Source organism: Nematostella vectensis, chromosome 6 (genome assembly GCF_932526225.1).
Source record: "Nematostella vectensis chromosome 6, jaNemVect1.1, whole genome shotgun sequence".
Lineage (NCBI taxonomy): Eukaryota > Metazoa > Cnidaria > Anthozoa > Actiniaria > Edwardsiidae > Nematostella > Nematostella vectensis.
This window is the reverse complement of record NC_064039.1, coordinates 6,982,251-7,010,236: the sequence shown is the minus strand read 5'-3', so window position 1 is coordinate 7,010,236 and position 27,986 is coordinate 6,982,251. Positions and strand designations below refer to the sequence as shown.

The 27,986-nt window shown below is 39.8% G+C and overlaps 1 protein-coding gene across 9 annotated transcripts; it reads right to left on the bottom strand.

The window, feature by feature from the left end:
- Positions 1–19: 19 nt before the first annotated feature.
- On the bottom strand, positions 20–27,350 carry LOC5515075 (histamine H2 receptor). Of its 9 annotated transcripts, none has more exons than XM_032384718.2 (5): positions 18,881–23,164; positions 12,345–12,398; positions 9,340–9,370; positions 4,602–4,925; positions 20–1,078 (listed from the first exon to the last, which is right to left on the bottom strand). In XM_032384718.2, the coding sequence occupies exons 4-5, from the start codon at positions 4,852–4,854 to the stop codon at positions 207–209; spliced, it is 1,125 nt and encodes a 374-aa protein (XP_032240609.2). In that variant the 5' UTR covers positions 4,855–4,925; positions 9,340–9,370; positions 12,345–12,398; positions 18,881–23,164; the 3' UTR covers positions 20–206. The 9 variants fall into 9 exon arrangements, with proteins under 9 accessions (XP_032240609.2, XP_032240608.2, XP_032240613.2 ...); XM_032384717.2 differs by having other exon boundaries at positions 21,870–23,164; XM_032384722.2 differs by lacking the exon at positions 12,345–12,398.
- Positions 27,351–27,986: the final 636 nt, after the last annotated feature.

Genomic DNA, 27,986 nt, shown 5'->3' with positions numbered 1-27,986 from the left:
CTAAATATTAACTCTGAAATTTGGTCGTTTCTATCTTTTATATACATTTCTTTAATAAATATACAATGGTATCTCATTTAAGCTGCCATCTATTATGCAACCTTAATTCTGTGGTCACTTGACCAAGGTCTAGCTCTTTACTAGAATCCTGTATCCCTTGAAGCGGTCCCTAAGGTGTCCGCTTAATAGAGGTGCAACTGTATTCATTATCTATCTATCGCTGCTATAGGCAGCTTATCCTGGTTCATTTTAGAGAGGGCGTGGCCATTCGTGGCAACCCATCCTCCTCCTAAGCTCCCGATATCGTCATTTAGAGTTTCGTCGCACATGGAGTGGTTCCTGGGAGAACTGACTACTCTGTCGCTATCCTTAGAGTCAAAACCATCATGCGATAAATCCTTGTTTTTGCTTTGTTTAGAGCGGAGTGGGAACTGACGTGTCTTTCCTGTGCTATGATGGTTTATATCCTTTCGATGACCGCACAAAATCTTTATAAACGCACGCTTAAAGTCTCGATTCCTGTACGTGTAAATAATAGGATTCACCATGGAGCCGCTGTAGTGCATCCATTTGACCAGCGGTACTATGACCCGATACGGGACCTCGCACTTGCTGCAGTACCGAGAAAAGAGCAGGATGACGAAGAACGGCAGCCACGTGAGTATGAACGCGATGATCACCACCGCCAAAGTCACCGCGATACGAATCTCGCGTTTGAGGGAGCGCAAGTGTCTTGCGCGCGCGCGTCTTCTCGCCACTCTGTGAATCATGAGATAGTTAACCAAGATGATGAAAAGAGGGAGGAAGAAACTGGCTATGCTGACGAATATGGGGTACCACGTCATCTGGGATTCCTTCACATGAGTAAGGCTCGCAACCACAATGGCGTAGACCCAGGCAAACCCGATGCTCAGACCAATAGTGAGCGGGCTTACGTTGCGGTGGATGGCGGGCTGCGTGACCGAAAGGCACCGCTCCAAACTGATGGTCACGAGGTTGATGATTGACGCCGTGCCGCAGATGATGTCATATGTGATGTAGATCCTATACACAATGCCATTCGGGTCAACCGGGGAGGCTGGGGCGAGACAGAGTATGATATTAGTATAACAACTCGGGTACCCTGTAGTACATCTGTAGATTACACTATCAACAGTGGGATCTATGTTATAACTGCGTAAGTTTGTTTTTTACAAGAGAAACTCCAGGGAGATAAGAGGGTGTTGGGGGGGGGGGGGGGGGGGGGAGATTGTTGGGGGAGGGGTGGTATTCTACACTCATGAAAGTTCTTGAAATTTTTCTATTTTCGTTAGCGTTGTATGTGGCTTCAGTTATATTATTTCTTAAAATAATGGCACAAAAAATATTTAACTGAGGGGATCACGAAAGTAATCGTCATTTCACGGCTCCATGCTGTTTACGCCAACTATAAAAAAAACATTTCATGGCGCTGGTTATCCCTGGGGCGAAGCGCGCATTTAATCACGGGCAAACCAGAATGTTCGTGTATCGAATATTATTTTTTCCCTTCAAAATCCTGTATGCCATAGAAGAATAATTTTTAAACACATCTTTGTGATTAGATGTGCTTAGAAACTATTCTTCTATGGCATATAGGATTTTGAAGGGAAAAGCTGTCCGTTTTCTGCCAAAAAAAGTTTCCTCGAAGAGTCGAAGATGTGTTTGCCAGGGCGTGTAGCTTACTACCCTGTTGTATGTTATTACAGTGGGGAGGAGGTGAACCGAGACGAGAGAGGAAAATCGCCTAAACTGTTATAAATCACGGCTAAGACGGAACCAGATCAATCTGTGACAACAACTTCAAGAAACTGGCATTATTACAAATATATTTGGTAAACAAATTAAGGATAACATCCGATACACGAACATTTCGTCTGGTTTGCCCGTGATTTGATCAAATCTTTGGCTGGTTCGTTGATAAGTTCTAACCCCAAATTTCTATATCTCCGTTATTTGCTTGAACACGGGTCGCCTAAGGGTGCACGGTCGTATTTGCGGTCATTTAATTCCTTTTTCTTATTTAATTGCAAATCGTACATGATCAATAAGAAGCCGCCAACCTTCTTTTAGTATTCCTTTATATAAACTAGCCGGATATGGCGGTTATTGTGGAACTCGGATAACCCGAACCTCTAAGGAAAATCGAAAATGATTGAACAGAGAAACAGAGTTCGAGAACTGAAAAAATATGTGCCTCGTGGGATTCCTATTAATTTTACTGTTTTGCTGCATGCGAAAGGTCTCTTCTCGTAGATGGGCGTGGCAATCATAGGGTGCGACTTTTTTGTGAGCCCGCTTCCCTCACTAGCGCCCGCTAACAGTGACGAGGCTAAGTGAAGCTCAATGGTGTATTTTCACTAAGTTGATTTCTTCCTTAATGACGCAGCGTCGCTACCCGCCTGCCTGATTGAGGAAACAGGGGGCGCAACTAAAAAAAACCGCACCGGCGATACATTAAAGAAACAAATTGAAATTCAATTTATTTTCGTTATAAAATTTAGGAGTTGTATTCATTTGCACTTTTAGCTGCATTCTTGTGAAGTGAATAGCGATGAAATTCATGTTTACTCGTTAACGTTAGCGTTATCGTTCAATCAAATGAAATCTGTCCTTTCAAACAGTTTCCAAGTTTTGCTTTTTCAATGTTCAATGTAGATAATGCCCGATATTTAAGGGCGAACTAGACGAAAATATATACTTTCTAGGAGGCCCAAAAAATCATTGACAATCGGGCGCTCCCCCGTAGACCAGGAAGTAATGTCTGCCCATAAAAGATAAGCCGAAGTGTAATCAAATTCGACAAAATTGACTACAAATATACTGCAGGGGAGTTTTTAAGGGTCTGTTTTTCCTAATAATTTTAAGACAATCTAAATCGTTGTTTATGCGAGACTTGGATGTGGCTTGAGCTCATAGCCAGCAACCGTATTTATTAGAGTTTAGTATAAGAGTTAAATAGTTTTTTTTTTATAGAAAGAAACGCCGAAATCAAGTTATAAATATTTAAAATTATTAATATTTGTGATTATACGCAAAACAGCTTTGCACTCTGAAAGGTGTGCAGACAGACGAAAAAAAAAGTCTTGTACGCGCCCTGCCTTCCCCCTTAGCAACGCGCCTCTTTCACTAAACACAGTTACTGTAGAAATAGCCAGAAATCTTTCACAAGAAATGAAAGGTAATTTTAAAAATAAGGTTTAATTTTTTGTTACTCTATTAGATTATGGATGCTTTGATAATATAGATGAAAACAACGATAAGAAATTTGGAGGACTAGCATAATTAATCAGGCTCCCTTTGCGCTGATTAATTATGCTTCTGGAGAAGCCGACTTCCTTGTGGATTTATGATTAATCTAGGTGACGATCTATTCCTTTCCATGTTTTGTCTGCCAGATTCATATATGTGTGTTTGTAGCGGGTAAATAACTCCAAATATCGAGTGTTACTTGGAAGTAATTGTGAATCTATCTTTTGTTTTTCGTGACGAAACCTCCAAACTCCCGCAATTACAATACCAGTCAAAAGCCACAGGCTACCATAAGCACATATAAATCCGTGGTCATTGTGGGTAACAGGGGTTCCCCCCTCCCCCCTCTCAAAACCACACCCTTCCCGTACCCTGTACCCAAAGAAGGCCTGGAATCTTTGGTCTGATATACTAATCCCTGACATTCTGAAGATAGTATGCGGCAGATAACAGCGCCAAAGACCGTCAACTGGCTAGAGATTAGAGAGTTTTGTTGTGCTATCGATCTATTCTTGGGTGCTCATGATGATATTTTAAAATGCATACCTCTAGTCCAATGTTGTAAGATACATAAAAATAAGTTCATAAAACTAATTAACTTAATCATTACTTAAAAGTCTTTATTCTATGTTTATTATTCTTTTTCATTTTTTTATATCTATTTCTTCTAGTCATTTCTATGATCTTTGTGATATTTTTGCGTGGATAGCTATTTCCTCCATAAATAATCATTCATTGAAAGGAGTAAAGTTACTAAATAACAATAAAATAAATAAACATAGAAAATGAGCTATACCATAAAAGTGAGATAAACATAAAAGTGAGCTAAAACAAGAGATTGAGAGCGTAATTTATCGTGAAACGTTCTCTTTAAAAACTTAAGAGCAGAATGAGAGTGCTGATACTGAATGAAATAAGCTCACTAAGTGACATTTCTATATGCGGTCCTTGAAGAAGTCCTTTTCGATAAAGATATATTTATAGTTGGTTCAACACGAATGCTAGTTTGTTTACAATAAAAGTATCAATGTCCTTGCTTATGTCATAGAATGCGCGCGAATCTACAAATGAACACTCTTCTAAATGCCTCGCGCTTATTGCCTTTACACAAACGAACCGCATACACCAATTAAAGAAAGTTATTGAATTTTGGAAAATATAAACACGCCTTGAACGGAAAAAATATTGCAGTGGTGTAATTGGATGAGGACATACAAAATTTATTTCGCTCCCAAAATAATCAAACATTTTACACAGTATGCAATTGTTGTTCAACTAGATAATGTAATCGTCGTTTTAAAGGGGGAAAAGGGGTTTACAGTCTTACTTACCCAGTCTAAAATAAACCCAGTACGGTACTGAAAACACTCCCACTGCGATATCAGCGGCTGCAAGACTACACAGAAAGCAGTTCGTTGTTGTCCTGAGTTTTCGATTCCTGTAGAACGCCAGGCACACGAGGGTATTTCCAAATATGATGACAACCATCAGTACACAAAGGAAAATCGACTCCACTATTACACCCCAGTCAACGAACGGTTCCTGGGTGGTTCTGGAAGAGGAGTTGTTATGTGTCAGAGGCATTTTAAATCCTTTTGATTGCTTGCTGTGCTTCGTCGCTCTCGCAGCTCTCTTTTAACTCCCAAGCAGTAAGTCTAAGGAAGTAAAGTGAAGAAGTTACGTGAGAAGTCGGTTCTGTCTACCCATTAAACGTGGTTGCCGGCATCCGAGCATTTTATGTCTTCCGCAAAATTCCGCGCGGAAGTGTTATGACATGTTTTCCAGGCCCTTGACCCCTCAGTGCTGGGGATATTTTCCACATAGAACATAGAGTCGTAAACCGCTCCACTAGGAATAGGCGAAATGGCCCGGAATGCTCTCTCGACCCTTTTAGCGCTCGCGTATTTCTGTTCTCGCTGATGTTTACTATCGCCTTATTGTCAGCTGCCCTGTGGCTGCTTATAAACAGGAAAAAAATTTAATCCATTAGATTAGAGGCTTTGTATTGGTTAGACAGTTATAAGAGGAAATAAATCGCTGTGAGACAGTTGATGTCAGTCAACGCGAGGACGCAATTTGAACCTCATGATATCTTGAGTGCCCGCAAACAGAAAGCTCAATGGACGCCGATGTCTGACCAAGACAGGAAAATCACAACAGTATAACGAACCAATATAGCGGCATTTCACGCCACTCGAGCCGATAATACAACATTTTTACTGATACGTCTTATATAGTCATAAGCTCTACCGTGACTCAAAGCGTGATTCTCTGAGATGAGATGGATTTATAAACTAAAAATGAACTTTAAAGTTATGCATTATACTAAGAAATAGTAAAATCTAAAAAGCCTCGGGGTGTAAGATATGCGTAATCCTTTTCTAGCAATTTCCCCAACATGTTTATTCAGTACAATCATCCCTAAACACTGAATCACCGAAATCTGAAGGCAACTGGAAAAAACATTTCTTAATAGAGAACGCGTCAGCGTCTATTTAATGTTTAAAGAGAAGCCAGTTTAATATATCAGACATGTATTATGAAGTCCGAGAATAGACCATGGACACGTTTCGCGAACTACAAGACAAAAATAATCAAATATTGCAATGCATATAAAAGAAATCCCTTTAGATGAATTATACAGTCACGTTATTAACAGTACCTAATCCTATCCACAAACATGTGTTTTTTTTCTGGAAAAACAAAACACCGTTTTAGAGTTATATAATGGGAGAATACTATTAAAGGGATGTTTAATACACAGTTGATCATGTAACGTCACGCACGTTACGTCACGCACGATCACGCCAACTGCAAGTAGCCGTAAATGTGTCAAATAGTCTTTACATTGGAGTTCTTGTACTATAAGTGGCCACACGCTCCTTAATTTAGTATGAAGTGATGAGCAAATATCAATAGGTTGTTCGGGATAATTTGTTAAAAAATGTTTCTTTTTGTTTATACGGGAGGGGAATGGGCGAGGTTTAAATATTCTCACGAGCCACTGATCAGGCTGAATTGCTGTTAGATTAGTCTCTGTGTTTTTGTATTTTATCGATAAGTGTTCAAGTCGGGGCAGGCCTCTCCGGTATACTTGTCTGTTTTTTTAAATGTATTTTGTTGTATATCTTTATATATAAGTGTGGAGGAAGCCTCTAAATAAAGAAGTTATCAGAGACTTGATTGTTACTACTCTAAGCAGTCATGTTATCAGATCTACAAATTTCTTAAGAACAGCTAATCCTCATTTCCATGTAACATAAAGGCAAGAGTGTGCCTCAGGTACGCGCAGACAGACTTGCACACTAAAGCTTCGCTCATATCGCTAATCAAATAAACCTAGAGAATGCCTCGGAAGCGTGCTTAAGGTCAGGTCTAGCTTTAGACGGACGAGATTGTGGTGATATCGAATCCGGCGTGCGGTTTACAGTACATTCAGCGCACGTAAATCACACAATTCACTTTTTTTTTACATTTTTGTTTTTATTTTCGTTGGGTATTAACAGCCTCTTTAAGGTATTACGAGAAGTGCGCTTTATTTTATCCAGGCGCGCTTTCTCTGTTAATACCCTTTCCCTCTCAACGAGTTTTACCACGCAGTACGCGGCACTTGGGCGTAGAAGACCGTCAGGGCAAAGGAAGTTTTTTGACGCAAACACCGTTTGGCATTTTATGCGGGGCTACAACACGATGCGGGTGCATATAAAAGCTGTGGAAGTAGCTTTCATCGGCGTTATCCTGAGCAGAAATGAGATACATGCCCGATACATTCAAGTGGCATTACGATTACGGCTTGCGTTATAGCCGGATGGATCAGGCGACTTTTCCGGATAATCCGGCTGAGACGTAGTTGATAAGACTGGGGTTTGCGAGATATCTCGTGATAATATTCGAGCTGAGTCTGTGAGAGGCCGTATCTATTGTAAATTACCTGTAAACATAGAAAGAGTGAGGCGAAATGGGATGAATGAAAATAGTCAGAAATACAACTCTCTTTGCGGCCGGAAAGGAACAAATGACTTGGGAATTTTATTTGATCTTTATGCCTAGCGTTGGTATTTTTATAGGAACATACTATCGCCCTTTGAATAAGGAGCTTTTAAACATAATCTCTCGTGCTGGGCCCTCCGTACGTAGCGAGAATTATTAAGAACAATCACAGCGGGATGACGTACATTAAGCCCACGGTTTGAATGCAACGAGCATGCGCGCATCGTTAGTCGAGTAGACAGATGCGTCAAGCATTGACACTTGATTTCTCATCACATAGCGAGTCAGGCCTCCTCGTCCCGGTGGTCGTATCCTTTAAATGAAAATCCGTAGGCGTCGTGATCCCACGAGATAGAAACCCAGAGGAAGTTAAAGAGCGTTTAAGGAAGCGCGACCCACGATCGTCATCATGTATTTGAAGATGTTTTTAAACATCTTTAAAGTTGCTCATGCGATGCTCATGCGATGCTCATTTTCCGTATATATTCAGGATATTTCATATGCTGAATAAAGGTAGCAGTCATAAACAGAGGAAAGTTGTTGTTCTTTAAAGATCCTACGACTCGCTGATTTCAGCGTCCGGGCGAAAACCTACCCCTACCCTGCGAAATTGCTTAGAGGTGGGGGGAGGGGGGGGCATTGTCAATGAGTACGTTTTTACATGTTATTCTTGTGTTTTCCCAGCCTACCCCCACCCCACCCCCTCCAGCAAATCATGGCCACGCTAATTTATTTTCGATTTGGGTTTTAACGTCCACAATTTTTAATGAAATCTTTGATGTCTGTTGACGTCTGTGTCTTATAGTACATTCTAGCTTAGAGTAGTCAGAAATGACTTTTCAAGATATATTGACTGCTGTAAAATGGCTGATCTATATTGAATTAAGTTCTTAATCTTGGCTCCGACAAGGGTCGTTAATCAAAACGATTTAACGCACGTCTGGAAATACCTAGTAGATATAGATATAGACTGACAGTATAAGAAACCACCCAATATCTACTAATATTTGTATTGGAAAGGGACATCTCATTTTGCATCATATATGATTTCGACTTCAACAGAGTAAGCGAATGTTATGTCTATGTGGGAAATGGTATAAAGACAATTTCTGCATTTAAAACTTTACTCCAGGCAACCTAATAATCCAGTAGTGTGGTAATATAGACAACGACCCCTAATTCTGCCAACCATGCGACAATGCCGCAAAATTTTCTTCAATTTATCATCAATAGAATAGTAGAATAACAGAAATATAGGAGGAGAAAGTCTCGGGAAAAAAGAAGGAAAGGTCAAGAAAAGGTAAATAGTGGTTCAGGCTGACAAAGAGTGGTTGACAGATGCCATATCGACTGATTAATTTGTCATCTGATAAAATAAGTGTATTTGTCATCCTATTGGCAATTCCTGTGATATTTTTACGTATTGTTTTATTGTCAGAATTGATTTGATTCAGAAGTTTAGGATTTTTGCATTTTTTTCATTATTATTGCGTGGGCTATTCCCAAAATTAGGAAGAATAAAATATTGAATCCACTATTTTGCGAACGTATCCAACTGCTTGAATAGCGGGAATTGCCCGATTGATACTACGAATAACAAAGTTGTTTTTGAGTCATGTTTACGGAAAAACTTCCTCTTTTTCACAGGGAACGCTGAATTAAGCGTAATTTACAATGCAGGTTGTTTTTGCCTTCATGTAATTGTTTTCATATCTTGATTATTACTGGGAAATGTCCTTTATCACCTATCAGCTCTAAAGCTCTAGCTTTTTAAATCTCACTTTTATCACCAGGGCGATTAAAGTGCATGTGATGGATAAGTCATTTGTCCTTAGTCGTAATTTAGACGAAAAGCAGTTGCAAATAAATGAGCCAATATATTTTTTCAGTAAAAATGCTATTCTCATTTTTTTATTATCGATAAATTACCGATGTTTATCATATAGCTAAAAAGAACGGTTATCATCTAACATTTCTTCACAGTGTTTTATTTATTTATTTTTTTGGTTACCGGATGGTAAACAGTCGAATCCTTACTTCATAAATTGAATGAAAAGAAACAAGAACAAAATAGCTTACCTAAGAATAAAGTCAGCTTTGTTTCCATCACCTGTAATAAAGACGAAATTTATCATCATTCTAATGGAACAACAAGTTATGTGGGAAGATTTACAAGTAATCAATTTTCCATTTGAGCGCATGTGATGATAGCGGACCATGTGCTTGATAAGCAACGGCTTAAAACTATTCTGACGTCATAGCATCTGGGCGCCTAATTGATTTCTTACATTACAGGAAAAGAGCAAGAACAACATGGGAAATGTAAGCCAGAAATGCATAGCTGTATGAATGTTTTTTGCGTGCGAAGGAAGTTTTCGATAAGTGGGCGTAGCTGTTTCTTATGAGATCACGTAGCCAATGAATTGGGACCATGTAAAAGGGACCATAAGTTTTTTGTATATAGATATGTGTGTGTGTGTGTGGGGGGGGGGGGGGGGGGGTCTAAATTTGCTAGTATTAATGATTTTCGGGCTACTAATGACATTGGACGAACGGATAGACGGACCTACACACGGACAGGCAGTTAGGAAAGACAGACAGACAGACAGTCAGGCAGGCAACCGGACAGATGGGAGATACAGACAGGAAGGACAGACGAAAAGACGAGAGACGGACAAGCAGAAGGTATAGACGGATAGTACAGACACACTGGCAGTTCAGTGCTATTCTACCTCATTTTTAAAACTTCTGTCGAATTCTTGTGTTAGGGTAAGTTCAAACATCGTATTTTCCATGAGCCGTATTAAATGCAAATGCATGCAAATGAAGATGGAACAATCGACTTGATTCATTTGCATGCATTTGTATTGAAAACGGCTCGTGGATAATACGACGTTTGAACTAAGCCTAAAATATATTACCGTGCAAGAGATTATTATCATAGGATTATATCAATGAAATATGACCGCGAGTTTTCCGTGAAAACGTTGCAGATCTATACAATTAGATTCAAGATACTTTTATATGTCGCATTTTCTGGCGGTGCCCTTGTCACTCTATATTAGAAGGCACATAATGTGTTACTGTCGAATCCGTTGTATCGCGACGCCGCATTTTTAAACCATCGATTTGTTGTTGTCTTTACTTTGGGATTTTCTGTTCCGCCAGTCAAATTATTCTAAGCCAATCAGATTCTTGCCAACTCTCGCCTAGTGCAGTTGCTTGGCTTTCTGTCGCGATACTGGTTTTCGTGCAGAAGATAGCCAGGGACGTGCACAAAGCGAGACTCTGATTGGCTCAGAATAGTTTTACTGACGGAACAGAAAACCAAAACAAATTGTGTTTTGGATTCGACGGATTCCACAGTAAAATATCGAAATAACCATGTAAACATAAAGATGAATACTTTATTTACCAAATTCAATAAAAGATATCGCATTGCTTCCCAAAATCAGCCGATGGATGCTTTTTTCACATTTGGTATTTAGCAAGGATGACGTTATCTGTATTATCATCGCTTCCTTTCTGTACTCCGTCCTGTTTTTACCGATCGACTGGAGATTGCGATTTGCTGTAAGACGGCAACATTCTATCGATATCTCGGTATTTTGGTGAATGAGGCCTAGTTTAGTTCTATTTATATATGTTTTAAATGCAAATGCCTGCAAATGAGGGAAGTCGATTGTTTCATCCTTATTTGCATTTGGAACGGCACATGAAAAGAATGGCGTCTAACCGTTGGTGTGATTACATTGTGGGTAGCTGGATGTATAAAAAATATTTTGCCAACAATCCGAACTTGATGCACTATAATAAGCGTATCTCCTGGTATACACCTATTTCAAAAAACGTTGTCATTGCAAACGGCAAATGGCGATTGTCAAATGGCAGTTCTGCGACCGGAAGGACCCATTGATCCCAAAATATTTGTTCCAAATTCAGAAAAATATAAATAAAACGAGGTGAATAAAACATGCGACTGTCCATTTAATGTAATTAATATATGGTTCTGACATCGCTTGCGTTTATTTATCATTTATTATTTTTACAAATAATTACTACCCATAAACACCTTTCGGTCGTAAAACTGCCATTTGGCAATTACCATTCGCCGTTCGCACTGACAGCCTTTATTGAAATAAGTGTATTTTACGCGGACTTTGTGCCAATAGCCCTAACTTATGTATTTAAACTCCCTTGTACCTTATAACACCATAAAATAAGTGTTACTAGTACGCCTGATTCCATTTGCCAATAGCCCTAACTTAGTTCTTTGTGATTAAAGTGGTATCACCCTCGGTGTCGTTCTAAGTGCCCGCAAGAGAGCATATCGTTTGCTCTATGCATACCTTATGCTCTCTTGGTGTTCGCTAAAAGGTTGGTTCTCACTTAAGCGCAAGTAATTTTCCGATTCTCACTGGAACGCAAGAGCAAGCCCAAGGGAACGCAACTGCTTGATTTTCTTGCTTGTGTTTCACCGATTCCCTCTTGTGTTGCGCTTCCGTTTGCGCTTGCTTCCTAGTAAGAACCAACCTTAGACAGAGGTTGAGCGCTTAATGGAAGATCAAGAGAAAAGCAATATGGAACTGAAAATACGGTATACCTTGGGACAAAAGGTCGCATTGGTCACTTTGTATACGTGTTTAGGTCAATTTTCACTCTGACACTCTATCACCAGTCGGCTCTTAGTATTATCCTTCTCTGTCATGAGACGCAAACACGGCAGACACGTCACGTTACACAGTAACGTGTCTTACGTGACGGGTCACAAAAGACACGTTACTTTTACTGTCACTGATGTCTTTCGTGACATCGCGCTGCGCCAGAGTTCAAGGCTGTTGCATAGTTACGCCGCGATACTATTCACAGTTACATTAATATAACGCTCTGCGGGTTATGCCGGGACGCCCCGAAGGCAAACGCGTTACCAGGTCACCTATGTCACGTCACCTAATGTCTAGAAAATATCGCGCCATGCAACGGTCCCCGTCTGCGCACGATACGTTTTGCACGATCACGAGACGCTACTGCTCACGCTAAAATCCCGAACCTCGTTCTAAGAACTAGGTAATCAAAATACTTACGCCTAGAAGGTGAAATTGGATCACTAAAAATTAAAGAACGACGGATTGGAGTTCCTGTAAAGAAAGTGGACAGTTATAAGATTCTTCACGTGGAATGTGCATGTCGACTGTATCATTAAGAAGGCAAACAAATAGTGGAAGAAAATGGTGTAGCATCTTTCAAATTTGTGGAACATTTTTGAAATTTGGCACATAGATATAGAATCTCGCACTGAGCAATTCTGGATATAGACTAACCCCCAAAAATGTATACTTACAGTTTTATAGAGATGGAATTAATTTCCCTAAAACTCTGAATAAAACCAATACTTTTCATGTTACGGTCACAAAACTTAACCCAATGATGGATATTAACATAAACTACAGTTTAACGAAAAAATAAACCACGCCCGCTTGATATGAGCCCAGATGTGAGTATTTACAGTTATACTATAGATGATACGAAAGATGCATATTGCTTAGAGTGCCCTTCAATATATACTTAGAGATAAGAATCCATATACTAACTTATAATGGTATATTGCAAGATATTCCCAACCGTATAGCCACGCCCCTATTGTACTTACAATTATACTAGAGATGGCACGAAGGAGGTAATCGCATATATAGTTTGCCTTTCAATACGAGCTATGAGCTACAAATCCACATGCTTACTTATATTGGTATATTACCGTATATAGTCAATTGCCTTACCACGCCCCTATGGTATTTACAGTTATACTAGAGATGACGGGAATGGAGGCATATTGTCGCTTTTCCACCTTTTTGGGCCTTCCCATACGCATTTCAAGCTAAAAATCAATATACTCGCCGATATTGGTATATTGCAGGGTGTAGTTAAATGTATAACCATGCCCTTATAGTACTTATAGCTCTTCTAGAGATGGCACGGATGGAGTTTATAGAAAGAACGTCCTTCCATTCGAACTGCACGTGACAATTGTACATCAAAATACAAACAACGTGCAGGGCATTGCCCATATGGCATTAACAGTTCTAGATGAGATGAAACAAATTGAACCTTTTTTTAAAAAAGCTGGGAAGCTGAAATTAATTGACTGTTGTATTTAAAATAATCATTAGGTTCACCGCAAAACCAATAATAAACGAAGAATATGCAATATACTGAAGAATACTTTACTGGGGTGGGGCCCCATAAGCATGTGGGTTGTTCAACCCACATGTTCAACATCTGTTCCCGTGTCCACCGGAGAAGCACTGTCGATATAAAAAAAAAAAACGTTACAGTAAGTCGTTTAGTTTTTTAGTTTCCAGAACCCAATTAAATTTTTACCTGTCTCTGTTTCATTGCCACTCACAGTCCCCACCACACCTGCACAGAGCAGTGCATTTAAGCCCCGTCTTGATGCATCTCCTTTTGCAGCCTTTATCGGGCTGGCAGCCGCACTTTACCAGCTTGATACAGGTTGACATTGGAGGGGGCAGGCTCCAAAGAGGACGCCAGGTGCCATTGTCGGAGGATTCCCAGCCCCAATCGGCCGGACAGGCTGCACCACGAGAGACTGCGCCCGGCAAAAGCCAGCCTAGTATGCCGCTCTCTTTTAGTGCTGTAGAAGGGCGGCGAATGTTGGCGGGGTTTCCTCCCGCAGGATAGGCGGGATCTCCTCGCAACCATCTCCTTCCGGGTGTCGTTCAGCGAGGAGAGCTGGCTCATCTTGGAGAAGAGGAGGACAAAAAAGCATTCAAGGGTGCCGATGCTTGCCAGAACTCTTTCCTTGTTCGGAAAGTCCCATAAGGCAGTCAAAGCCGATGAGACCTCTGGGAACGCCTCCCAGACATTCCACGCACTCGTTTTACCTTTTCCGCGAAAGAACGAAGTCTGGTCACATACATAAAAGTTTGAGTGAAGATATTAGCAAAGGCAGTTCTGAATTAATTGATCATAGAAAAAGTCAAATAAAAAATAATCGATGATGCACGTTCCTAATCAATAGTCTTGAAACAAATACGTCCTAGGCCCTAGAGCTTAATAATAGCCTGTACTTTGCGAAAATACTAAAAAGTGATATTAACACTTTTAATTCATAAGGTACGAAAAAAAACCAGACGATTTTGATTTCGAAAAAGATCTGTGTCTTTTTACAACTAGCACATACAGTATGCATGCTTGGTATTTCAACTTTTTACAATGAAGTTATGCCTTTTTTCTGCATTTGATTTGTACTGGGAATGGCTCTTCCTACCTTTTTGACTGGCAGGTTGATAGTGCTCCATTTTTTAATATGCAGTGCTCCGATTACTATCTCAACACCTCCCTGGCCATTTATTCAACGTCGCAATTATTCACCACACTTGCATCCGGAGAAGTCCAATTCACAGCTAATGATAACAATTATCTCATTTCTGATAGCACTGTAAGTACACTTGTGACATCGTGGTATTATATACGCAACAAGACTACTCCTGTCGAACAACGATTCTGTGCTTTTATTGATCATTATGAGCGTGCTATATGCATGTTATATTTTACGCTTATGCTGTCTCTAGTATAACTGTAAGTGCTATATGGGCGTGGTTATACGCTCGACTATATCCTGCAATATACCAATATAATTAAGTATGTGCATTTGTAGCTCGCAGTTCGTATTGAAAGGCACTCTATATAAGCGATATACCGCCTTCATGTAATCTCTAGTATAACTGTAAGTACAATAGGGGCGTGGCTATATGGTTAGGAATGTCTTGCAATATGCCATTATGATAGATAGATAGAAACTTTATTAAAGTGTCATAAACAACCTCTAGCCGGGGATAAAACCCCTACTAATTGGGGGACACAAAAAAAAGATAAAATTATAAAAATTATACTGATTATTAAAAATTTAAAATTGTAGATTCTTACTGATAAAGCTAAATAAATATATATATATATATATAAATACATGTAAATTGATTGTAATCTATATGAAATTATGAAGAAAAAATGACTAGATTTGAAAATTATCATGCGGAACATAGGGCACAGCCCTTACAATTTTCTATAAATTCGAAATCCTTTTTTCTCATAGTCACTTTAAAACTTTTTAAACTGTCAATTGATCTTTCTGCCCTAGGTAGGCTATTCCATAGTTTAGCCCCCATATATCTTAGGGAATGTTTCCCGTAAGTGACTGTATGAAATCTTGGAATAACAAAATCGGACAATCTTAAATTATAGTTCGTGTTTTTTTTAGAAAACAAATCACTAATCCCAGATGGACAAAGGCCATTTTTAACTTTGTACATTAAGATGCAAATGTCTTGCAGTCTACGATTACGTAGAGTAGATAAATTAGCCTTTATTAATAGTTCGTGGTAAGTGCAATTCCAGTCTTTAAAAACAGCTCTTAAGGCACGTTCCTGTAAACGCTCAAGCTTCCTACTATCGCTTGCCTTACAAAAATGCCAGGTCAAGTGGCAGTATGTCAAATAAGGCAACACAGCAGATTTATAGAGAACTAGTTTAGCGTTTGTAGGTATCAAGTTCCTGAGTCTCATCAGCACACCGATTCTTCTGCCAGCATTTTTACATGCTATGCTTATATGCTCCGAGAAATTGAGTTGAGAGTCTATTGTAACTCCTAGTAGCTTTAGGGAGTCCGCTGACCGTATTTCCTGGTTGTTGATAGAAATGCGTGAGATCGAGTCCACGGAGGCGTTTGCCTTTTTACCATAACCGATGCTTAGTGTTTGGTATTTCTTGAGGTTACCAGCCAACAAATTGGACTCGTACCACGCAGTCGCGAGTTCGGCACTTGCACTGAGCTTTGCTGTGACCACTCCCGGATCCTGACCGCAATGGTAAATTTGATGATCGTCGGCGTACATTGATAACTCCGTATTGACACTCATTGGGAGGTCATTCTGAAAAATATTCCAGAGCAATGGTCCTAGGGCCGAACCCTGAGGACAGCCTCGGTTGACCGTGCTGTAAGAACTTAGATCCTTTCCCATTCTAACACGATTTCTTCTGTCTGAGAGATAACTCTCAAGAAGTCGCAGACATGTATCCTGAGCTCCATAGGCTTTCAATTTACTGAGTAGTAAGGGGGGATGCATCGAGTCAAATGCCTTTGACATATCTGTTGATAGAATGTTCACTGAAAGTCTCTCATCCCTTGCCATTTTCCACCTTTCCGTGAGATTGATCAAAGTTGTTTCGCAGCTGTATTGTTTTCGATATGCGCTAGAGTTCACGTACATAAGGGAGTCGAAACTCGTAGCGAGTTGTACACTAACCAGTTTCTCAAGTACTTTGTTTACACAGGACAAGATAGTGACTGGTCGATAATTCTCTTTTGAGAGCTTATCGTCTTTTTTATATACTGGTATCCAATCTCCCCTCTTCCAAGCACTAGGCCAAGCGCCTGCAGTAATACAAGAGTTATATAGAGTGGCGAGTGGCCTCGCCAACTCTTCCGCACCAATCTTAAGTAATTTAGAGGGAATTTGGTCACTTCCAGTTGCTTTCCTGATGTTTAGAGCCCCAAGTGCTCCAGAAACTTGACCCTGTGTGACTGGTTTTATGCAAATAGTACTTTCTTCCAAATTTTTTTGTTTGATTCTTAAAACACTAGGATGATTCTCGAAATCCTCCACATTCTTGCATTTGACAGCATCACCTCCAATTCCATCAGCTATGGATGCGAAATGCTCCACGAAAACTTCAGCAACTTGTTTTTGATCTTTGATAACTTCACCATTTTCGTTCAAAAGAATCTCTTCACTTGCCTTACAACCCTTTGTGCTCAGAAACGGCTTAAACGTTTTAAAGAACTCTTTAGGGTTGTCCTTCAAGTCCGCAGTTTTAAGTCTCCAATACTCCTTTATCGCTTTTCTCCTTTATCGCTTTTCTTTTCTTCTATAATGGGTTATTATATGGAATCTTAGCTCTCAGTTTGTATTGAAAAGGCACTCTATATAAGCAATTTGCCTCTCATCTCTAGTATAACTGTAAGTACTCACATCTGGGCGTGGGTCCATATCTAAAATAAAGTTTTCTAAAGAGTATAACAATTATGTGGAGTTTGAAAGTTGTACAATAAGTGATATTGGGTTTAATGCTGCTTGAAGGAATAATTTATTCCCCCCCCCCTAAAACTGTAAGTATCAAGGGGGCGTGGTTTATTTTTTCGTCAAACTGTAGTTCATGTTAATATCCATCACTGGGTTAAGTTTTGTGATCGTAACATGAAAAGTATTGGTTTTATTCAGGTTTTCAGGGAAATTGATTCCACATCTATAAAACTGTAAGTATACAGTTTTTGGAGTGGGTCCATATCCAGAATTGCTCAGTGTGAGTTTCTCTATCACTGTGCCAAATTTCATAAATGTTCCATAAATTTGAACGATCCGCCACTTTTAATGCACCATTTTCTTGCACTAAAACGCCTGTATGCGCTACGAACACTTTTAAGTGTTAAAAGAAGGCTGGTGTCCAGCCCAATGATCTGGTGCGCATATACTGTTCACTAATTAGATCTGTCCTTGAATATGCCGCGCCCGTATGGGCTGGGCTTCCTGCCTATCTTTCAGACATGCTTGAAACAGTTCAGGGGAGGGCGATGCGCATCATCGGGTCCCTTGCTGAGCGCCGGGATTGCCTGTGCCGGGATGACCTCTAGGCTTAATGAGTTTGTAACCGTTCGTTACCAGTGATATTTATGGCAAATAACTTCGTCATGTGTTATGACCATACCACTGTAATTCAGTAGCACCTGCGATAGTGGTAGTTGAAATAAACTATTATTATTATCAAAATGATTGGGTATTTCTGTTGTCGCAGAATTCAAGGCAGAAATTTACACAATTCAAAGCAGAAATTTACCCCTTAAATGAAGCTAATGAGTCATGACAAATACCGCCAAAACAACGTTTACAAAAAACTAGCACAACCTAGATTTGTTATTGGTTGATGGCCGGTGCTCCAACAGGGAGAATTTATTAGTATCACAAGGTGTTTCTACGTATACACCTGGTTTTTAAAAGAAATACAAAATAGAACTTTGTAAAATCTATGTCAGTAGTCCTCGCTTGTACATGGGTCGTTATCGAATAAGGCATATTAAATCGTTCTTTAGCGTCTTTGGTTGATATGTATCTTTGAAGATAAAATAGCGGCCGTTATAAGCCAAGTCGTGACACTTTCAAATTAAATTAGCAACAAGATGTTTCGATTTTCTCATCTTTAAATGAACCATTTCACGGTTTTAGCTCTTTATTCGGAGATTCACTTTCATGTTCGCAAGTCTAAGCGACATATTTTTTTCTATTACGAAATATCTTAGTCTATTACAGCTTTTTGAGAACGAACGTTTTAGGTGCTTCTGCTGAACCAGGGTCAAATACCATGACATAACAGAAATGGGAAGGCATTATGTCGGAATATATTAAGACAGAGTTAAGACGAAATCCTTGGTGATACCTGTAACCCTTATCTAATGAATAAACGGACTAAATTTCCAATTTGGCGGTCGTGCAAACAGTTTTATAGACAGTATGAATAATTACTTATTCAAAACTCTACGTTCGCATACCTGCTATTTGTGACGCTTTGTACTAGTGCTTTATGTCTTTCCTAAAGACTTAGATTCACGCAGCTTTGTTTCTTCGAGATATGTTCCCAATCACTCAAAACACTTCTCAAAGGTTGTTGAAAACATCACCCAGATTTTAAGTTCGATATTGCAGATTTGATATGAACCCCAAGTAGTCTCTTTACTTTGTTCCTTGTGCAACAATAGTTCCTTTTGTAGTTAAAGGAAATCCTGTATCCATGTATATTTGTTTTGGTAGTCCAATGTAGCCCTACGCATTTTTGGGGGCACTGTTTTGATATTAGATTTTCGAATATAAACTGTGTTATTTTGTAAGGTTTTGATTAACAAAACCGCATGACCCTGTTTTTTCAAAACAGAGTTACCTCATAGGGGGTAGGGAAAAGCAATTCTGTTTGATAAGCCGAGCGCAAGCTTGTTTTTATCGAGATGAATAGAAAAGAACAAGAAAAAATCGGTCACGCAATGGTTATATGTTTACTTTATTCAAGCACACTGCCTTGTTACGCCTGACTTAAGGCAGTGTTCGCTTTGTGTGATTTTGCGCTATATGTTTTGAATCCATGTGGGTTAATATCTCGTATACAAAGAATGTCGTCAATTTGTACACACGTGTGCAGTGGGGAGCTGACAGTTTGAGTTTGACAGTTTTTGGATACAGAATCGGGGATTTGAAAAGGTGGCCGCAAGTAGAGCTGTCCGCTTCGGAGAGAGGATAAACACAGAGCTTGGCTTAATAACGTAAGTAGAGCTGTCCGCTTGAAGATGGATAAACACAGAGCTAGGCTTAATGGCGTAATTAGAGCCGCCCGCTTTGGAGAGGGGATAAACACAGAGCTTGGCTTAATAACGTAAGTAGAGCTGTCCGCTTTGGAGAGGGGATAAACACAGAGCTAGGCTTTATGGCGTAAGTAGAGCCGCCCGCTTTGGAGAGGGGATAAACACAGAGCTTGGCTTAATGGCGAAAGTAGAGCTGTCCTCTTAGGAGAGGGGATAAACACAGAGCTAGGCTTTATGGCGTAAGTAGAGCCGCCCGCTTTGGAGAGGGGATCAACACAGAGCTTGGCTTAATGGCGAAAGTAGAGCTGTCCTCTTAGGAGAGGGGATAAATACAGAGCTTGGCTTAATGGCGTAAGTAGAGCTGTCCGCTTAGGAGAGGGGATAAATACAGAGCTTGGCTTAATGGCGTAAGTAGAGCTGTCCTCTTAAGAGAGGGGATAAACACAGAGCTTGGCTTAATAACGTAAGTTGAGCTGTCCGCTTAGGAGAGGGGATAAATATAGAGCTTGGCGTAATGGCGTAAGTAGAGCTGTCCACTTAGGAGAGGGGATAAATACAGAGCTAGGCTTAATTGGCGTAATTAGAGCTGTCCGCTTTGGAGAGGGGATAAATACAGAGCTTGGCTTAATAACGTAAGTAGAGCTGTCCGCTTAGGAGAGGGATATCTACAGAGCTTGGTTTAAAAACGTAAGTAGAGCTGTCCGCTTTGGAGAGGGGATAAATACAGAGCTTGGCTTAATGGCGTAAGTAGAGCTGTCCTCTTAGGAGAGGGGATAAATACAGAGCTTGGCTTAATGGCGTAAGTAGAGCTGTCCACTTAGGAGAGGGGATAAACACAGAGCTTGGCTTAAAAACGTAAGTAGAGCTGTCCGCTTAGGAGAGGGGATAAATGCAGAGCTTGGCTTAATAACGTAAGTGGAGCTGTCCGCTTAGGAGAGGGGATAAATACAGAGCTTGGCTTAAAAACGTAAGTAGAGCTGTCCGCTTTGGAGAGGGGATAAATACAGAGCTTGGCTTAATTGGCGTAATAAGCGTTATTAGAGCTGTCCGCTTAGGAGAGGGATAAATACAGAGCTTGGCTAAATGACACTAGTAGAGTTGTCCGCATAGGAGAGGGGATAAATACAGAGCTTGGCTTAATTGGCGTTATTAGAACTGTCCGCTTAGGAGAGGGGATAAATACAGAGCTTGGCTTAATTGGCGTTATTAGAGCTGTCCGCTTAGGAGAGGGGATAAATACAGAGCTTGGCTTAATTGGCGTTATTAGAGCTGTCCGCTTAGGAGAGGGATAAATACAGAGCTTGGCTAAATGACACTAGTAGAGCTGTCCGCATAGGAGAGGGGATAACTTATAACTTAATAGCTGGGCTAAATGACGCTAGTAGAGCTGTCCTCTTCCGAGACTGTCGGGGAAGAGATGAACAGCCAGCATAGGGTCACTGCGTCAGACACGTGATGCGGGGTTGGAGGAGGGGGGGGGGGAGGCATAGGTTACGTCATCAGGGGCTACAGATTACATTCGCTGTTGGATGCTTCCACGATTTCAATCAACGACTCAAAGCTAATTTTATGCAAATTCATAAACTTGAGAATTACCGGATAGAACTGAGCGAAATTCTCTGTTTAACTCAAGAGGCAAAAACTCTATGAAAACAACCAACTACTGTCTTTTTCTAATCAAAATATCTACATGATCTGGAGAAAGAATATGTGACTTTTTCGCTGGCACCCAGTTAAAATGTTGTTGACTTTTTGTTTAAAGGTTCGTGATTGTAAGCAGACATGAAATATAGTTAGCACCTTTTACAATGACGTTAATCTTACTGACTTCTCGCTATTCCAAAAAACTGCGCGCTTGCAGTTCACATTTATGCTTTTGCCAAACTCCTCTCGTCAGCTGTCATTACCAACAAGCTCATTTGCATATTTGAACTTGGTTGAGCGTATCAAGGTCTTGCAGACATAGGGTGTTTTTATTCGGTGTAGGAAGTATTCCTTCTCACTACCACACGATGATATTTGCAGATCCAAGACCGAACCAAAGAGCCAAAACAAAGGCGGTTTATACCAACTACATCACAACTCTACACTAAGACTTACATTTTCGCGCGTTTTTCCTTCAATCAGCAGGCGATTATACTCTATAGAATAGAGGGATGTTTAAAGCTAACCGATCAGTCATACTTACAGTTCTATGAGTTGAATTCTTCCTTTATCCGTCCGCACCAAAGAAGAGTGAAGTCCAACAAGTTCGTATCTCTCGCTGTGTAGGGTTCCGTGTGTCGCACATCTGCTCTCAGACCATGTCAATTATACTCACTCTTTATGTTCTCCTTCTTTTGTCTCGGAAACTGCCTATTTCATCAAGAGCCTTTTTCTCCTTTTAGTGTTCCCAAGCAACTCGTTTCCACGTAAATAATAGAAGGCTTTTTTAATTTAATTTATCCATATGTAATTGATTTAATTTTATTAATAGTTTTTTAAATTATTGTGTCTTATATGAAATTAAAGTGAAACCAAATTTTGCATTGTAAAGAAATAAAGAGAAAAAAAAAACAATATGACCACCTACCAGTTTTGGTTTTACGTGACTTCACTGATATTACACCAAACCGGCCACAAGAAAGGCATTGTGGTATAATTCCCCAAATTAAAAATAAAATCAACATCTTAAAAAAAACCGGGTAACACTATAAGCAATCGATTCTGTTCGAGTCAGCAAAAAATGCCTGAATATTTTATCATTAAAAAAACAATGACAATGGCAGGAAAAAAATCATTTTTAATTTGCTTATAATTACGTTCAAATGTGCTTAATAGCTTCGTTCTCGACATGTGCTTCTTGACAGTGTAATTTTAGAGGATATATAATACCTGTGAAAGCTTATTCTAGAACAAGAGAATCTTTAAGGCCTGATAGTACTATCAAAGACCCACCGACATTAAAGCTAGTATGCTGATTGTGTTTGGCACTCTCTGGACTCAAATGCACATGGTACTATTAATCCATACTTGCACGCAATCATTGAGAAAATCGTTAAAAACTTTTTTTACCATGATTGTTAGAGATGTACCACGTACGTAAATAATTGAGCAACAGGTTCAAAACATAAGGATTTGTGTATACTGTATATCTATCGTTGGAAAATGCAGTTGTTCAGGTGCGAATTCTGTTAATTCAAAAAAAACGTGCATTACCATAGGACAATCTTCTAATCTTGGTCCAGAGTATTTTTTCGAGAAAAATCTTACATTGCTATTCCCGAGCCAACAAAAAAAAAAACGACATGCATGCAATGAAAATTAACGGATTTTCGGATTGGTTGATAATGCCAAGAGAAGCTCTGATCATTTATTACTCGCAGTTGAAAGCGCAATTGACATTCGGAGTGTTCAGTAAAAAAAAAGAAAAAGTGTTAAAAGTAGAATAGAGGATTTTGGAATGATACACAAGCAAGCCTTCGATCGAGCGCACGTTTAGAAAGCCAAAGGCAAAAAAGGTGATAATAATAATAATAATAATAATTTCTTACCTCGGAAAACAGAGTAAACTCTGTGGCACATGGTTTCTCAGACACCAGTCGGAAAATTCTTATTTACGAAAATGTGAGAAAAACAGACTGAAAAGGAACCCCCCCCCCCCCTTCCTATTTCAAGCCTCACACCACCAGTGTTTAGCTACCGCTAAGACGATATGCCTTGAGGTTTCCAACAATGCACAGCGGTGTCTCTTACTGTGACGTGTTGGATAAACAGGGTTGTGACGGCCTGTTGCTGACAACAGTTTTGCTTGTAATAGGGCATCAAATTTTGGTGCATAATTAACGCAGTGCTATGTATGTTTGCAAGCTGACGTTGGTTCAATGGGATAATTCCTTGTTCGGGCTTTAAAGGGAATTTTCTAGTGAATAATAATAATAGACCTTTTTTTTATAGCGCAATCTTATGTGGCATCTCTCACGGAGAAAATGAGGAACTAGAAAACTTAAGAACCACACGAATGACAATCCCTAGCTAAAAGGGGGTACCGGGAAAGGTTTCCACTTTGAAATAATAAGGCAAAGAGAAGCTACAATTCACCAATTTCTCTTAGCCAGATAACGCACACGCGAACGCGCCATTTTGGAGATCTCCATAGAGATCCAAAAAATACTTCTAACTCGCAGCCAAAAGCACCATTGACGTCCAGAACCTCGTAGTTTTCAAACAAATCACAATTAATGTCCAGGCGAAAAAAAATAGTAAAGCACAATGTTGACAGTATAGGATCCCTTAAGAATGGAAAAGCAGGTGGCTTCGACAACAGAGTAGCAGAGTTACTTAAAGCAGACCTTGAAACATCCACCCGAAAACTACATGAAATAATCCAAATGATCTGGGAGGAAGAACAATTCTCCTTGGAATGGTTAAAAGGATTAATCGTTAAGCTACCAAAGAAAGGAAACTTAAGAGATTGTACGAATTGGCGAGGCATAACACTCCTAATGATCGCAAGTAAAGTCCTAGGTAAGATTCTTATGGAACGGATGAAAAAGGGAGCAGATGCAAAACTACGACAAGAACAAGCGGGATTCCGTCAAGGACGAAGTACAACCGAACAGATATTCGTGCTACGTAACATCTTCGAACAGACACACGAATGACAAGCTTCACTGATTTTGAACTTCATTGATGTTGAAAAAGCATTCGCTGCATAGGAATAGCCTCATGAAGCTGTATGGCATTCCAGGGAAGATCATCAGGATAATCTAACTCCTTTACCAAGATTGTGAATACACAGTTCTGGATGGAGGCCAAGCATCTGAGTGGTTCCAAGTAAAAACTGGAGTCAAACAAGGCTGCGTAATGCCAGGCTTTCTATTCCTTCTTGCCATCGATTGGATAATGCGTGAAACAACTAGCCAAGGCAACCCTGGAATTAGATGGAAGTTCTACACCCAACAAGAAGACCTAGACTTTGCGGATGACATTGCGCTTATTTCGACCAACCACAGCCAAATGCAAAAGAAGACGGACAAACTATCTGAAACAGCCCAAAAAGTAGGACTTAACATTAGCCAATCAAAAACCCGAGTACTAAAAGTAAACTGTAAGAACCCAGAGCCAATCAAGCTCCAGAATGGCCAAGACATCAAAGAAACCAATGATTTCACCTATCTTGGAGCCTGCGTAAGCACTGACGGAGGTGCTGATAAAGACATCGATACCAGAATTAGCAAGGCCAAAGCAGCTTTCAGGAAACTGTTTTGGGCTCCAAACAATAGAACAAGACCACCAAGATCAAGCTATTTAACACCCTCTTGAAACCTGTCCTCTTATATGGGGGTGAAACATGGAAGACCATTGTTAAAAACTGCGAAAATCTTGACTCATTCCAGTACCAGTGTCTAAAGAGAATTTTGGGCATCTTCTGGCCGTACACAACATCAATAGAGGTGCGAAACCAAGAAACAGGATCTACACGGATGAGCTTAGAAGTGAGAAGAAGGAGATGGAAGTATCTCGGGCATGTACTCAGGATGCCGCGACAACACCATTGCGCAGCTGCACTTACATGGCAGCCCGACGGAAAAAGAAAAGTAGGAAGACCTAAGACAACTTGTAGGCGGTCGGTGGAAAAGGAGAGAGCAGAGGCAGGATGGAACTCTTGGGAGGAGGCAAGGGTGGTAGCTCGTGATAGGCGCAATTGGAGGAGAAGTATTAAGTCATGCGCAACTGAGCGCGAAGAGGATAGGTGAGGTGACAATGTTGACAGGATATCACTTTTTGAAGACTTTTGTTTGCGTCTTGCACGGCACCAAGCGTACGCATTTTGCAAACAATCATTTCAAAGAGGTTTTAAAACTGCCACAATAATATCGATTAAATACTTAAATGTTAGATTAAACTGTAGAATAAAAAATGATTCTAAACTACTTTGTTGTTAGATTCGGTTCTGATATCCTGTCGGTCCACGTATTCTTCGTAAATATGACTTTACGACGACAAAATAAATCTCAAGCTTAGCCGACCATACATAAAGCCACATACCTGTATGGAACCCACCACCTAAAATACTACCAAAATCGGGACGATGAAGCAAGGATTCGTGCTTGTCAATGCCCATACAAACGTGTTGGAAAAACTTTGATTGCATTTGAGTAGAATTGCAAACTCGCATAAATTTCACGCCAAACACTCTGAACACAGGGCCCCAAATAAGGCAGAGAAAAGTGAAGGAAATATTTTGGGCGTAGTTTTTTTTATAGCGTAGCATGATATATAGATTTAGGCATTGCCTAAAAGCGGAGCTCCAAACGACCAAATCTTTGCTTGTTTTAGCTTAATGATTTAAGAAATATGAATATGAATGATTTAAGAAATATATACTTGACATCTACTTGACACATGACAAGTTAAATTATCATACGATGTTTTGGCGTCAGGGTCAGTTTTACTTTTAATCGATGACTTGACCATCACCTGATGTCTTTTATAAATTATAAACGTGAATGTTTTACGGGTACCCACTAATTTTTACTAAAATCCAATAGCGCTCCACAATGTTAAATAACCGTACTTTTTTTAAGAATAGATATAATTTACATGCAATAGTAAAAATGATAAAAAATTATGGAAAAAAACAAGAATAGAGAAATAAATAGTCAAATAAAAACATTAATACTGATGATAATTATAATAATGAAGAAAAGATAATCATTAGGAAAAGCACGTTTAAAGGGGTGTGTCTTGATGGCAGACTTAAAGATATTAAGGGACTGGATCTTTAGCGGCAAAAACTGTTATGAGAAAAGGGGAGGAGTTTTCCCGCCTCTTTGTCAATGTTTTGACAAGGCTACCATGATGCAATGCAGGCATGTAGAAGGGGGCTAACATGGCGACTAGCTTGGTATAGAGATATTAGCGTTAATAATTGTGGCTGATAGCTGTAAATTGGAACCTGATGGAGCGCAATAAAGGTATATATTTGTGACTTAATCTGTGTTTGCATGATGTCTTTATTCGTAGTTCGGTATTTTGCTTTTTTTTGGTGAGAAATGTTTCTGAGTATTTGTTTACAAATTATGGTCAGAAATCAAGGTTGATATTTTGACAACGGAGTTAGTTCTTTTGCATTGCTTGGATGCACTTTGAAGGTAATCAATGCCTTGGATAAATGCTTGAATATTCGGGTCTGGTGATGTTTAGTTTTCATTTCTGTCATTAGGGCCTATATTTACCGGTAGATTTTGGTCCAACGAGTCGAACTCGACCCATTCCCAGGCTACTCTCGTTCAGCTCTCCTCATTTGGGAAATGGCGAAGGGCAAGAGGGAAATCCAAAAGCGACGTCATAAAAAGGTGGCCTTGTATCCTAGAGACGTACACTTTAAATCCTCCTACCCGTAACCGACTTTAAAAAAAAAAAACGACAAATTATCACTGCCTTAAAAACTTGAATCTCAAATATGCACAATTTCTTTTGTTCTACTAATAGCGCTTACCATAGTTTTTCTAACGGTTTTTGACATTCACGTAAAGACCAAGTATTTCCAATTCATCTATAGTGGTTCAATCTGTTGCACAACTGGACGGTAATCTGCAAACACCGAGGTAAAGTGAGACAGTTTTCATTTACACTTATCGCATTTTACTTACTTTCTATTGGGAGATGTAAAATGTTAACGACGCCAGCCGGTGCGCTCCTTTCAAGACAGTGAAAAGGTTTATCAGTGCCGTACATACTATTTTTGGTTATATCGATTTACCTACTTATTATGCAAATATTCAAAATGGCCGCGCGGAGTTTGAAACTTGAATTTGTTTTGTTAGCGAGACGTCGCATCGCAAAAATCGACCAAAACAGCAAAATATCCTGCTCTATACCAAGTTTGATATTTGATTGATGAGTTCCTGTGCTCGAAAGTAAAATATCGTTTGGGAAATCTTTTCAAATTGAGCGCTTTTATTAGCGACCGCCGTAAAATCGAACTCTCTTCGTAATGTTTACGTTGGATGGACCAAATTCTACGGCTTAGAACCTTGACAGGACTAAACTAGGATAAATGAGGATCATGGCATACTAAAACAATTTTCACCACAAGCCGAAACGAGTGCCCACAGCGTATGGTGAAAGTTGAGAAGAGCGGAGGTTGAATTGTGAGGACGAAAGTGCGAGTCAATGCCCAACGTCTATACAACAGGGAAAAATCGCCGAAGAATAGGTATAAAAATTTGTGTCAACATTTAGCCGAAAAGCATTTTACCCTACCCTTGTCTCTCGGGGGTTCGCTTCTTATCATTCTTTAGCTAAATGTCTTGCCCTG